The sequence below is a fragment of the Cibotium barometz genome, chromosome 18, assembly GCF_041138505.1.
Source record: "Cibotium barometz isolate CiBa-2024 chromosome 18, ASM4113850v1, whole genome shotgun sequence".
In the NCBI taxonomy this organism is placed as follows: Eukaryota; Viridiplantae; Streptophyta; class Polypodiopsida; order Cyatheales; family Cibotiaceae; genus Cibotium; species Cibotium barometz.
Window position 1 is genome coordinate 24,278,896 of NC_141063.1, and position 13,782 is coordinate 24,292,677.

A 13,782-nucleotide genomic window follows, 5' to 3' on the forward strand; every position below is an offset into this window, starting at 1 on the left:
TGTGTGTGTGTGTGTGTGTGTGAGAGAGAGAGAGAGAGAGAGAGAGAGAGAGAGAGAGAGAGAGAGAGAGAGAGAGAGAGAGAGAGAGAGAGAGAGAGAGAGAGAGGGAGTACAAAGAGGAGCTCATGGGTTTGGTGGGCTAAAAAACATGGTTGAGAAATAGGTTTAGCTAAGTGGGAGGGAGCACCATGGGTTAATGTGTGTGTGTGTGTGTGTGTGTGAGAGAGAGAGAGAGAGAGAGAGAGAGAGAGAGAGAGAGAGAGAGAGTACAAGAGGAGCTCATGGGTGTGGTGGGTGTCACCTATCTTTAAATTCCCCTTGTATATAAGACACAAAGAATAGAACTTCCTCCCTACATTACACTTAAAGAAGAAGATATTCTTCTTTTTACATGTTTCAAGAACAAATAAACCCCTCCTATGTGTGTAAAGATTATTATGACTTCACTCGAAAAAAATACCCCAATGTGAAGGCACACACCATTTTACACTTGCAATGGGAGACCCCATAGCATTTTCTATCAAGGAGAGTGCAAGAAATGTTGGTGATTGGTGGGTATGTCCATGAGAAACAAAGCCAAAGGTGGGAAGGTAAATGCAAGTGGCCAAGAGCATTCGAGGTGGTAGTAGCCTCCACTTTTGAGAGAGCCTCCTTTTTTACATCCTTACGAGAGAGAGAGAGAGAGAGAGAGAGAGAGAGAGAGAGAGAGAGAGAGAGAGAGAGAGAGAGAGAGAGAGAGAGAGAGAGAGAGAGAGCGAGAGAGAGCTCTCTCTGAGAGAGAGAGAGAGAGAGAGAGAGAGAGAGAGAGAGAGAGAGCGAGAGAGATACACACACACACACACACACACAGAGATTAAAAGGAGAACATTATATTTTTTCCATTGTGCATTGAATTTGCAATAAATACTTGTTGTAATGAATTTATGTTGGAGACTTGGATGAGAATTGAGCACGGCAGGTACAGGGTCCATGTAAGATGAAGGGCCCAAAGGCATATCTTTATGGGTGTAATGGGTGGGCCATCCATGTGGCCTCCAAGGTGTGGAACAAAGAGAAAAATACAAAACTTAGAAATACCTCCACATGGAGAATAAACAAAGAGAGAAGAAACCACATGGATGCCATGTGGCTTTACCTTATTGTAATAGGGGTTTTGATGTGCACACCTCAAATAGAAATTTGTATACTCTTACCTATAGTTTATTCACGTAGCTTGAGAAAGTTGTGACTAACTTATGTCTAAAAGAAAACATAGATGCAAATAATCCTTATTAACTTTTTTCCAATTCAAAATAGTTTATTCATGTAGCTTCAAAAAATTGCGACTAACTTATGTCTGAAAGGAAACATAGATGCAAATAATCCTTAATAACTTTTTTCTAATTCAAAATAGTTTATTCATGTAGCTTTAGAAAGCTGTGACTAACTTATGTCTAAAAGGAAACATAGATGCAAATAATCCTTATTAACTTTTTTTCTAATTCAAAACATGCTATCTTCCCCAATAGTGTATTAGACACATGTCACAACCCCTCTTACAATATCATGACATACAATGTTTATACAAAGGAAACCCAAGTTTAGGTGTATATACACAAAGACATCCATGGATAGGAAAAGTTAAGTAAGCCTACATAACCTTATGATACATGAATAGTGAGCAAGCACCCAATGTGATCCAAATTTGTGTTTTAACTAAAATGAATTCGATCTACTCTAATTTATTAATATAGTCTTCTAAGCTGAAGCTTATATAGAAGATCGTGGCACTGGGGCATTGCTAATTCACAACCATGGACTCGGGCACACCCTAGATAAGCACCTTTTTAGGCAACATTAGTGGTTTCTCAAACACACGGTATAACATGATGTTACAATATTCGTTTCTAAGTTAATCTATCATCTCATTAATGATGTTATTAAGGGCTTCACCTACTGCATGCACGTTATTTTCGTTGTAAAGGGCTTCACCTATCACATACTCATTATTGCCATAATTTTCCCACCTATCACATGCTCGTTATTGCCATTAAACTATTGCCTTTATAATTCCCCTATCGCATGCTTGTTACTACTATTATCTCATACTCATTTTTCTAAGAGCAACTTTAGCCAGTACTCGAGTAGTTTCTTGGGGGCTCGTAGATTTCTCGTAATAATGACATACTTATCCTCGAAGAATTCCCGAGATAAAAACTTGAGAACATTACTCGAGACTACATTTGCTATGAAAGCATATATTCAAATATAATCTTTCATTGATTTGCGTAGAAAATGAACTTAAAGCCAAAAGTGGTGCATAATTATGTTCTCAAATTCTCAAAGAATGTCATGGAGTGTGTTCGCAACCCTCATAATGTTAAAAGCCAAAGAAGCTCTATTAGATTTGAATGAAATCTCAAGTTCCATGTTTTAGTTGCTCTAATGAATTTCAGAAGAATAGTTTTTTGTGGATACACTAAATGTTGGAATTAGGGTTGCAGGAATGCACACACAACTTCAAGAAGATGAGGAAGCTTGAGCACAACACAGTAGTGTATTATGAGTGCCAAAAATGAAAGATCACAAGCCCTAGAAGATAATGGGCGTATATACAATGCACGGGGGAAAAAAACTCCTAGTGAGGGAAAAAGTGCCCCGGCGGTCCTAAGTGTGTTCACACACATCACTACTATAATATGGTAACAAATCCCCCCTGGAGTGATGCGGTGAACAAGAGCTAGCACTCATGTATAGGGAAGTGTCTAGCTATGTGGACGAATCCACAAAAGGGAGTAAGCCCAAAGCTTTGCGAAAAGCTTCGAACTTCTCACGAGGCAGAGCCTTTGTGAAAAGGTCTGCAAGGTTATCCTGTGTTGGCACATAAGCCAAACTGATCTCTCCTGCAGAGAGTCTCTCCCTGACATAATGGTAGTGCACCTCAATGTGCTTCGTACGAGCATGGAACACTGGGTTCCGCGCAACTGCCAATGCGCTCTGACTGTCAGTGAAGATGGTGGTGGCAGATGGCTGCCCAACACCCAAATCAGCCATAAGGCGTCTGAGCCACACACACTCAACCGTAGCTGTGAAAGCTGCCCTGTACTCAGCTTCACAACTAGAAGTGGCCACAGTAGGCTGCTTCTTGCTCAACCATGATATGCATGAGCTTCCAAGCATGAAGCAAAAACCACTCGTGGACACGCGTGTGTCATAACAACCAGCCCAGTCAGAATCTGAAAAAACATGTAAATCTGGCGGCAATGATCCCCCCTTGGGATAAAACAACCCAAGATGCCGAGTACCACTCAAATAGCGAAAGATACGCTTCACTGCCTGCCAATGCTTAATGCCTGGGCTATGCATAAATCTGCTCACCTGTGAGACTGCAAACTGAATGTCTGGCCTCGTAATGCATACATAAATGAGGCAACCAACAGCTGTCTGATAGAGTGTGACATCAAAGTGATCTCCAGCATCATGAAGACTCAACTTCAAACCTGTCTCCATTGGAGTAGCAATAGGCTTGCAGTCTTCAAGGCCAAATCTCCGCAACAATGTTTCAATATACTTTGTCTGACACAAAGCAATACCTCCATCACACTGCTTAAATTGTATCCCCAAATAATGATGCAAATGCCCCAAATCTGATATCTCAAAAGAGGCATTCAAATCAGCCTTAAAATCAGCAATATGACTCTCATTTGGTCCTGTGAGCAGCATGTCATCGACATAGAGAGCAATGATTAGATGTACACCATCCACACGTTTAACATACAAAGTGCTTTCTGTTGGACTATTCTGAAACCCATGTGCAGTCAAATATGCATGTATTTTTTCATACCAAGCTCGTGGAGCTTGCTTTAAACCATATAAAGCCTTTTTTAACCTGCACACTTTGTTTTCCTGCCCTCTTTGAACAAAACCACGAGGCTGCGATACATACACCTCCTCATGCAAATCTCCATTTAAGAACGCAGTCTTTATGTCCAACTGATGTACATTCCAACCATTATGAGCTGCTAATGCACAGATGCTACGAACAGTGGTCATACGACATGTGGGAGCAAAAGTCTCATCAAAATCAATGCCCTTCTCTTGAGCATAACCTTTTGCAACAAGCCTAGCCTTATGGCGATCCACTGTGCCATCAGGCTTACGCTTCAATTTGTATACCCACTTAGTGCCAATGGCCTTCTTGCCAGGGGGCAAGTCACATAAAGACCATGTACTATTCTTTATAATAGCATCGTATTCTGCTTGCATAGCAGCCATCCAATTTTCTGAACTTTGTGCCTCATCAAATGAAACAGGCTCACTTTCATCGCACATACTAGAAACAGCCAATGCATAACAATCTGACGCATAAGAGGCACCATGAGAGCCAGAACGAGTGCGACTAGACAAAGGGGCATCCAACTTGCTGTCACGCAAAGTCTGCACCAGCCATCTAGGCATGTTCCTAGAGCCCTCAATCTCTTGTCTCTCATCCTCAAGTGCATCATGCACATCTGCATCAGATATAGGCTGATCTGTGCCATCATTTAAAACCTGCATAGGCTGAAAAACTGCCTCATGAGGTATTGCACTTGACTGTGCACCACTGAAAAGAGGCAACAATGTATCATAGACATCACGTGAGCTGATATCTGTCTCCTTAGTACATGAAACCAAGGGCTGAACTGCATCTTCCACAAATACAACATCACGGCTAACCAAAATGCGCTTTGTCTGTGGATGATACAAACGATAGCCTTTGCTCTCAGCACTATATCCAACAAAAATACATTTGACAGCTTTGTCATCCAATTTTCTGCGATGTTGCACAGGCACTAATGCAGATGCCAGGCAACCAAAAACACGTAAATGGCCAACAGATGGCTTGCGGCTATGCCAAGCCTCATATGGAGTGACAACCTGTAATGCTTTGGTGGGACACCTGTTTAGTACATAAGTGGCACACATGACAGCCTCAAGCCAAAAACCATGTGGTAGACTTTGACTCTTAACCATACATCTTGCCATTTCCATGAGAGACCTGTTTTTTCTCTCAGCCACACCATTTTGCTGTGGTGTATACGGCACTGTACATTGGTGTTTTATCCCACGCTCAGCCAGAAATGCATTAAATTCTGAAGACATATATTCCCCCCCTCGATCTGAACGGAGGGTGCCCATCTTACTTTCTGACACATTTTCAGCCATAACCAAAAACTGTTTGAAGCACAAAAACACTTCGGACTTTGCCTTCAAAGGATATACCCATGCATGCCTGGTAAAATCATCAATGAAAGTCACGAAGTAAAGGTAGTTTCCAAATGATGGAGTTTGCATGGGACCACAAACATCACTGTGAACAAGCTGCAATCTGCGTTCAGCTCTCACTGATCCATCTTTGGGAAAGGAAGCACGCTGCATTTTACCCAATATGCAGCCCTCACAAACATGCTTGACAGGTGCCTCAAGCTTAGGCAAAGAAGACACCATTTCAGATTTCTGCAGGTGCAGCAAACTTGCAAAATTCAGATGACCAAAACGTGCATGCCACAGTTTTGCATTTGAAATAGCCTGCGTATCCATAATAGCACATGCTGAATCCTCTACACATTTGCCATCCATATTGAGCTTATACAGCCCTCGACATAGTGAACCAGATGCTACAATGATGTCACCACAAGAGAGATCATGAACAGTACATCTGTCATCCACAAATTTTACAACCAAACCTGTTTTGGCAAATGCGGAGACTGACAGCAGATTCTTTTTGATCCCTGGCACATACAATGCATCAAAAAGTGTAAAGGTGTTGCAATTTGCAACATTCAGCACAATCTGTCCAACTCCTTTAACGGGATAAGAGGAGTTATTGGCACAAGTGACAGTATTCCCTGTGGGAGCAGACTCAAGGAAAGTGAATAAACTGCGCTGCGAGGTGATATGCTTAGTGGCACCACTGTCAAAGTACCATACATCTGAATCTACTGCAGACATACATGTGTCATGCAAAGATGGGTCATAACTGCACTGCGCATTGAATGCCCATTCTGTATCTTGAACAACATTAGCAGATTCATTGTTAGAAGGAGAGGCATCTGCAACAGCCATACCAGCCTCTTTCTTTTTAGCCTCTTTCGCAGCCAGCTTAGGACACGCTTTGATGACATGATCATTTCCCTTACAGTACTTGCAAAAACCTTCTTCTCATCTTTGTCTTCCTTCTTTGGTTGCGCAGCATTTGCAGATTTCTGCTTACTAGAAGAAAAGCCAGCTCTACCTTTCCCGCTTCTCTGACTAGCAACGAAAGCTTGATCTGCGACACGCATAATATTCCTGTTTTGCCTTGACTGGTCTTCTTGCAGCAAAACAGAAACTAACTCCTCAAATGATAAGGCATTGGGATTGCCTTTCATCATCAAGCGAAGAGTGGAAGCAAAACCCTGATAAGAATCTGGTAGACCATTCAAAACAGTCTGCACAAGTGAACTGTCTGACAGGATTTCATCTGCAGAAATGAGCTGCTCTTTGAAATCCTTGATCTTTGTCAAAAAGCTATCCATAGAATCACCTTCGTTCATATGCTCACTCTCCAACTGTTTTCGGAGGTAAGCAACACGAGCCTCATTTCTTGCCTGATACAATGTGGCAAGTACATCCCAAGCATCCTTAGAAGTCCTGCAGGAGCGAATATGTGGGATAATGGTACGTTTGACAGATAGCGCAATCAAGGCATGAGCCTGCGCATCTCTACCATCCCAACGAATCTGCTCTGCTGAAAGTGGTGGTTCTCGAACAGCTGCTACAGCACTTGTGCCTGCACCATCATCAACAGTACCTGTTTCTGATGTGTTTGCAGCATTCCCAGCCACAATAGGACGTGCATCAATACCCTGCACAATGTTCCATAACCCCTTTGCTACCAATACATGTCGCATCATATATGCCCACAATGGATAGTTGGTGCCATCCAACTTATCCTCAGCAGCCAACATGCGGAATACATCATTGTTGTCAGCCATGGCCAATGACTGTACTACTAGATGTAAATGCTGTCTGTAAGAGGTAAACCTGTATAAAATCGACCTGTGCTATGTAGCACAGCCCAAAACAGACGAATGGGCACCTGTCCTGCAGATTTTAATCTTGACAGAAAATCTGCACAGTAGGACGATTTTGCCTGCGCAGTACTTGGAATGCAAAAACGGAGGGCGAAATGACTTCAGATCAAAATTCTGAAACGAACGAGCCCTACGGGCTCGCCCACGGCATATACTAACCTGCAGACGCTCGTGAAACCTCGTCGCAATTGGAGGAGATGAAGCGGCAGGTGCCGGTGATGCTGCCCGGGAGGAGGAAGCCTGCTCTGATACCAATTGTTGGAATTAGGGTTGCAGGAATGCACACACAACTTCAAGAAGATGAGGAAGCTTGAGCACAACACAGTAGTGTATTATGAGTGCCAAAAATGAAAGATCACAAGCCCTAGAAGATAATGGGCGTATATACAATGCACGGGGGAAAAAAACTCCTAGTGAGGGAAAAAGTGCCCCGGCGGTCCTAAGTGTGTTCACACACATCACTACTATAATATGGTAACATACACTAAAGAGTTAAGATATCAAGCTCCATAATGACTCTTTCTATGTTTATTCAATGTTGCTATTGTTAGCTTTATAAAATGTGGAATGGACCTCACATTTTGTCTATAAAAATATTAAAAGGTAGTTCATAACCTCCTTATATGATTACTTTGAAAAGTTTTTGATTGAAAGCTACATATTTATTTAAAAAGATTTTAACTTAGGTGTATGTTTTTGAAACATTAACTAACATGTAATCAATCCCAAGATGTGAAAGCCTCTATCCAAATAAAAATACCTTTTCTCACACTATGGTGAGTGCATAGTATTTTGTGAATAAAATTAACTGAAGTTCAAAACAACAAGTTCCCTATGGTGGTATCATCTCTTTTGAGAATATCAAATAGTACTTTCTTGTTGGGGTCCCACACGATGGGCATAAATGAAAGATGACTATGAAAGATGACTACAAATGATCCATCTTCATTCGATATGGCGCTGAAAGATTGACACACCAAATAAGAAGAGAGACGTCCATATAGGTGCAAGAAAGAAGGTGACGTAAAATTCATATGATATTCTTGCATCTTTCAACCTTCATAAAGATCGTAATGTTATAAAAGGATTCACATGGGAGGTTGGTTTTCTCATTAAGTTGGTCTTCTTTTATGATTTTATTGTACCCATGTGGCTTTGAAGCAGGGATATCTACATACTCAAAGTGGTAATTTTTGCCTATTGGATGCATAAATAGCATGTGACCTCATATCTTAAGTGAAGCACATTTTTTTGTACATTATTTAGATTGTTTGTTTACATGATGTGCATTAAACATGTATTATAGCCAATGAGTGTTAGCCTGAGTGGTGGTAAGAACACTTAATGGGTAGATCAAAATTCGAATCGAGGTGCGATTATTGGTCTATCTATGAACACGTGTGAGCACTTTGTGTGTGCCTGTATGAATGTGTGTGTGTGTGTGTGCGCGCGCGCACGTGTGTATGTATGAGAGAGAGAGAGAGAGAGAGAGAGAGAGAGAGAGAGAGAGAGAGAGAGAGAGAGAGAGAGAGAGAGAGAGAGAGAGAGAGAGAGAGAGAGAGAGAGAATGTCTCTTTTTACATTAAATACTTTGTGCAGTTATAAAAGATGAGTTATAATGAGCGTAGCCACGCTTGAAAAGTAATGTTAACTAGAGTGGTTAGGAAAAAAAAAGAAAAAAAAAGAAAAAAAAAGAGAGAGAGAGAGAGAGAGAGAGAGAGAGAGAGAGAGAGAGAGAGGTTAAGAAATATAGTTTTGTTAAGTTGTAAGGATAGTATAAGAGGGGGGACATAAGATGATATACATTGAGCATGCAAATTTAAAAAATGTTTCAATTAAAATACTTCTGAGAGTTCTGATATGGTTTTTGTGTGTGTGTGTGTGTGTGTGTTGCGGGGGGGGGGGGATGATGAAAGGATGTTAGACAAGAAAGTATTATGATTTGATGGTCCTTCAAAATGGTGACAAGGGTGTGTTAAGGCTGGAACAGTTGAACATGGCAATCTTTAAGAGCCTTATAACATCCTGAAAGGAGCCTTGAGAGGTCCACGAGACACCATTGTTCGGATTCGAGGGGCCAAACTATTGAGCATGTTCTACTTTTGTTCGACTATGCTATTCTTTTTAGCGACCTCGAACAAGAACGAGGTGAGAGATGAGCCTCATATGACAATGTGCAAGCAATGAATTGATGCACACTTTTTGTTCCTTTGGGACAAAAGAGTGCAAAAGTACCTTTGTAGTAGAACGTTGGGAAAAGCTTCCAAGGTAATAATAAATAATGATGGGGGATAAAGCTATTATTATTTTTCTCTTACATTTTTGAGAAACTCTCTTCTTAACGGTCAGGATTCCAAATCTAGCTAACCGACTTGGGAAAAATCTGCAAATTTTGTTTTATGTCATTTTTTGAATTTTACTGCTGAAGTCTGTAGAATTTTATAGAAAAATGTGGAGAAAAACCACAAATAAATTCTCATAAATTGATCTTTTTTCCCTCATTTTTCAGGCTTTTTTGCATAGATTGGTTGTTTTTTATTTTTTGGAAAAAAAAGTCCTATTTTTACTTCCTTTTGCCAATTTGTCTTTTCAAGTATTTTTTATCATGTGAAAGCAAATTTCCAAATTTTAAACAACCCATTAATTAAAATGATTTTTTATTCAGCGTACATCCTCGTTTAGACCAAATCCAAATTAGCCTTTTTCCCAAATTTTTCAGTTTTTCTAATAGTTTTTTCCGGAAATTTTCCTTGATGCAGTAAATATTTTATATACAAATCAGGGTTTTCTTTACTGTTCTTGCCTAGTAGAATTGATTATTACACATTTTCACTTTTCACCAAAATTATACGAAGTTTAATTAAAACCACTTGAGCCCCAAGGGAGCTTAGCAAGAGCTTCTCTCTTTTTTCTGTTTTCAGCAATGGCCAGCCTTCTTCTTGGTCTACGGTTGCAGCAGCAAGAAGCTGAAGCTGCCATGGTTGCTGCCCACGAGTGGCCCTCTGGCATGTAGCATTTCCTCCAAAAATGGCCCAAGCCTGCAGGGGCAAGGGCAAGCCCACAAGGCAGAAGCAAGAGGAGTTAGGGGTCACTGGCAAAGCTAGGGTTTCCAGGTAAAATTAGGGTTTCCACCTGTTTTCTCAGAGCCATCCTGATGAAAACCTAGAGGTGCCCCTCTGCAGATCCTTCATCTTCTCTGCTTTTAGTTCTGTTTGCAAAGGATGTTTTCCAAGCAAAGTTTCTGTGTACTAACTGGGTTTCTTTATTTTTCTGTTCTGCGGGTGGGTGGGTCGGTGAGTGGGTGGGTGAGTGGGTGTGGGTGTGGGTGCAGTGATGGTCGATCATGCAGAGGGGATATATGAAGTGCTTTCACAAACAGCAATCACAGTAGCTATGCCCTGGGCCAGCTCCGATCAAGTAAGACATAATCCTTACCTAATCAATTGTTTAGGGAAAGGTTTTAACAGACCTTATTTTATCACTCACCTTGCCAAATTGATATTTTTTTAAGGAATAGGCAACAATTTACTCAATTTCCATTGTGATATAACATGACTTAGTGAAGAATTTGCACCTTATCTCCTACCTTTAGCTTCTCCTCCAATGATATCCCCAGGATATGGTGCATTGTGCTTACTCACAATGAGAAGTCCCTCCCCCTTTCTTCTGATCATAGTTGTTTGCAGGTGCAAGGGATTCACACAGCAGTAGCTGAACCGACAGTGGAAATCGCCCCCTGTACCCCCGTGCAGTTGTCTATTGTGTGGAAGAAGCCTGAAACTCACGAAACACACCAGTCTTCCCAATATTTGCCTTCTCTCTCTCTCGGTAGAGGTTCTTCAGAGAGACATAAGGGAGGGATGGTCATGCCAAATTCACAGCAGTCCCCTTTGCAGCAGCAGATGCCTTCAAGGTCTGGACAAGACGGGGCATCAACACCTTTAAAAAACTACAGCAGGATTCAACTAGAAATTCAGAGAGAGGGGCCTGAGCTCCACAAGGAGAATATCTTGTCTCTCTCATTATCAAAGCATGAAAAGCAGTGCCGAGCCGGGCAAAAGCCAGACCCGGCTATGCCTTTGGGTCATCATATGGGACATCTACCCCTGCACAGGGTGCCTGCAACGCCAGGGTTGTCAAACATGTTACCTTCTGCAATGCTTACCTCTCCACAGGGACACATCATACAATCACCTCAACATGAAGAGGCTCTATACACTGGATTTACAATGTTACCTGATAAGAATTGTCTCCTGTCACCAAACCTTGCTGAGAAAGTCTCTAGTATACCAGCATTATCAGGGAGCGGTGAATCTGGACCCAATGAGTCAAAGTTGACTTCTGAGCTGGGTAGTTCTACCCTTTATTTTCCAGTCCCAGGTGAGGAAGCTAATAATGCTTATAAGCTTTATTCGGAGATGTTCCCGCCGACATGTACAACATCATCATCCTTGCATGCAGAGCAAGGCTCATGCCTGCCCAATCCAATGCTGGCAGAGCATGTGGATGTTATGCAGTTGCTCCCTGGTGCCCTCTACCAGCAGCAACTAATAGCCACTGGCAAAGGCGACCACATTGATGATCGAACTGACAGTGGGAAGAGGCTCAAAGATAGCTCAGTTAAGGAGAACGGGGCATCCAGTAGTCTCATTGATGTGAAGAAGGAACAAGCTTCCGAGCAGCAGACTGCATCTTTCTGTGTAGCGGATGCCACAAACACAGGTGCAGCTCAAAACTTCCCGAGCCATATGGATACACATGACATGTGCTCATTGCACTCCACATGGAAGGAGTGCCTGGAGCTAGGTGGTGACACCTCACACAAAGTTAGCATTGCTAAGAAGCACTCTTTAGAGCAGCCACAAAGTCATTCTGCAACACTATGCTCACCCAAATCAAACAAAGTGAATAGCGTGTCCCATGCTCCTGATGCTGGTGGATATTCATCTGCTTGTGCTGTCCCCCTTACAGCAGAGATGGTGAATGCACAGCCAGCTGTTGGACTGAAGGTCTTCACCACCTCTGCATATGCCCAGATGCCCAAGGCTATGTTAACTTTCTCTGCAGGAGAGCCTTCCCTCCCACTTTCCTTAGAACCTTCTCAAAAGCTACCAAACATTGGAGTTGGGAAAGCCCCCGTCCATGGAAGTTCTTCCACCGATGCAGATTGGGGTAAATTTCTTGCCCTTTCTGCTACACCTGTGGGGAACTCTGCAGAAACTGATAGTGCCAGTATGTTGCCATTTCAACAACGTTTCAAGCAGCTGCAAGCCTTCTTAAAGCAGTGCGACGAGGCTGATCAAAATGAGTGCATGCAAGGTAAGAAACCCATGTCTTGTGGAGGACCCTTCTTGGTCATGTTTGCACAAGTTCTCATCACGAGGCATTCATTGTGAAAATGTGTACTGGCAACAGCATTGAGGTCCCTTTCAGCAGCTGCAAGGAGTGGTCATGCAGTGGAGCTTGAAACCAGGGCCATCAAGCTCTCTTTAGAAGAAGGTACTGCAATTCTTGCAGCAAAAGTTTTCTTATATTTTCTGGTGCCATGCATGCATCTGACATGGTAAAAGATCACAGAGGAACTTGTGCTTTGGCACTTGATACTAGCTGCTACCGTCAATTAGTGTAGAATTTGAGGTGACTTATGGTTTGCAGGTAAAGAAATGAAGAGGATGAGGCTACTCAATGTTCTAGGCAGGATTTCAGAGAGGAGTCTTGATGATGCAGGTGCCACACCGCATGGACCAAGGTTGCCTGCTCCAGGAGCTACTTCAAAGCTCAAACATGTAACTTAAGAAGTGTCCAGGCAGCTCTTTCATTCTTTTCTCTTTAATGCACAAGAAAGTTTTTAACTCTTATCTTATTATTCAAAAAAGCTAGGGTACTTGGAGAACTCCCCCGCCCTACGTAGTGGGTCAGAACACTTATGTACTGGGAAATATCAAGTTTAGTCTAGCATTGTAAATCGAGTTGGAACACCTGTTTTCTGGGGACTATTAAGTTTAGATTAGCATTCCAAATCAAGTTGTTATGATCCATCTTTTTTAGCTTTGATTGTGAAAGGGTAGGCTGTACTTATCAACTTGTCGAGACACTCTTCAAGGACCACCTCCTTTTCGCAGGTGAAAGTTGAATTCATCTTTCTCACTTGGAAGGGTGTTGCACCCTTCAAATTTTGAGGCCTGCTCTTACTCTTACTGGAATTTCCAACCAACCTTCACCTGGTTCTAAACAATGTCGAAAAAGTCTGGTTTTCTACAATCCCTGTGTCTTTGGGATTGCAGTGGTTGACCCTACATGGGTCTTGGTGTTCATCTTAGTGGGTTTTTAAGATGGGTTTTGGCCTAAGTCCTGCTGTGTGCCTTGAGCAAACCAAAAATTGGTTTTATCACAAAATTTATGAATTACAAAATTTAAGAGAGTAGATCATTGTTTTGACAGATTGTTTGTTCACTCATCTTTTTGGTTTGTAGAAGTTAAGCCCTAGTGATGTATTGGAATTTTAATCTACTAAAACTTCCCCCACTCCCCACCAATTAAACCATCACCTCTCTCTCTCTCTCTCTCTCTCTCTCTCTCTTTGTATAACTGACTAAGGCAAGCCATTTACAGAGAAATTATTCTTTTGTATCTTCTAAATAAGTGCACTGCATTTAAGCTTAAAAAGATGGGGTGGTTTTCTAATGAG

General features: G+C 41.9%; 1 protein-coding gene across 2 annotated transcripts; it reads left to right on the top strand.

Moving 5' to 3' along the window:
* The first annotated feature begins 9,940 nt into the window (after positions 1-9,940).
* Positions 9,941-13,277, top strand: LOC147629101 (uncharacterized). 2 transcript variants are annotated; one of them, XM_086812347.1, is made up of 5 exons: positions 9,941-10,262; positions 10,426-10,511; positions 10,781-12,413; positions 12,510-12,593; positions 12,750-13,277. In XM_086812347.1, the coding sequence occupies exons 2-5, from the start codon at positions 10,428-10,430 to the stop codon at positions 12,887-12,889; spliced, it is 1,941 nt and encodes a 646-aa protein (XP_086668473.1). In that variant the 5' UTR covers positions 9,941-10,262; positions 10,426-10,427; the 3' UTR covers positions 12,890-13,277. The 2 variants fall into 2 exon arrangements, with proteins under 2 accessions (XP_086668473.1, XP_086668472.1); XM_086812346.1 differs by having other exon boundaries at positions 9,984-10,207.
* The last annotated feature ends 505 nt before the right edge of the window (positions 13,278-13,782 follow it).

What these genes read in the sequence shown, in the direction of transcription:
- LOC147629101 (XM_086812347.1), top strand. Translation starts at nt 10,428, where the DNA reads ATGGTCGATCATGCAGAGGGGATATATGAAGTGCTTTCACAAACAGCA. An exon ending in CCTGGGCCAGCTCCGATCAA is followed by an intron (nt 10,512 to 10,780) that starts GTAAGACATAAT and finishes AGTTGTTTGCAG; the next exon opens with GTGCAAGGGATTCACACAGC. An exon ending in CAAGCTCTCTTTAGAAGAAG is followed by an intron (nt 12,594 to 12,749) that starts GTACTGCAATTC and finishes TATGGTTTGCAG; the next exon opens with GTAAAGAAATGAAGAGGATG.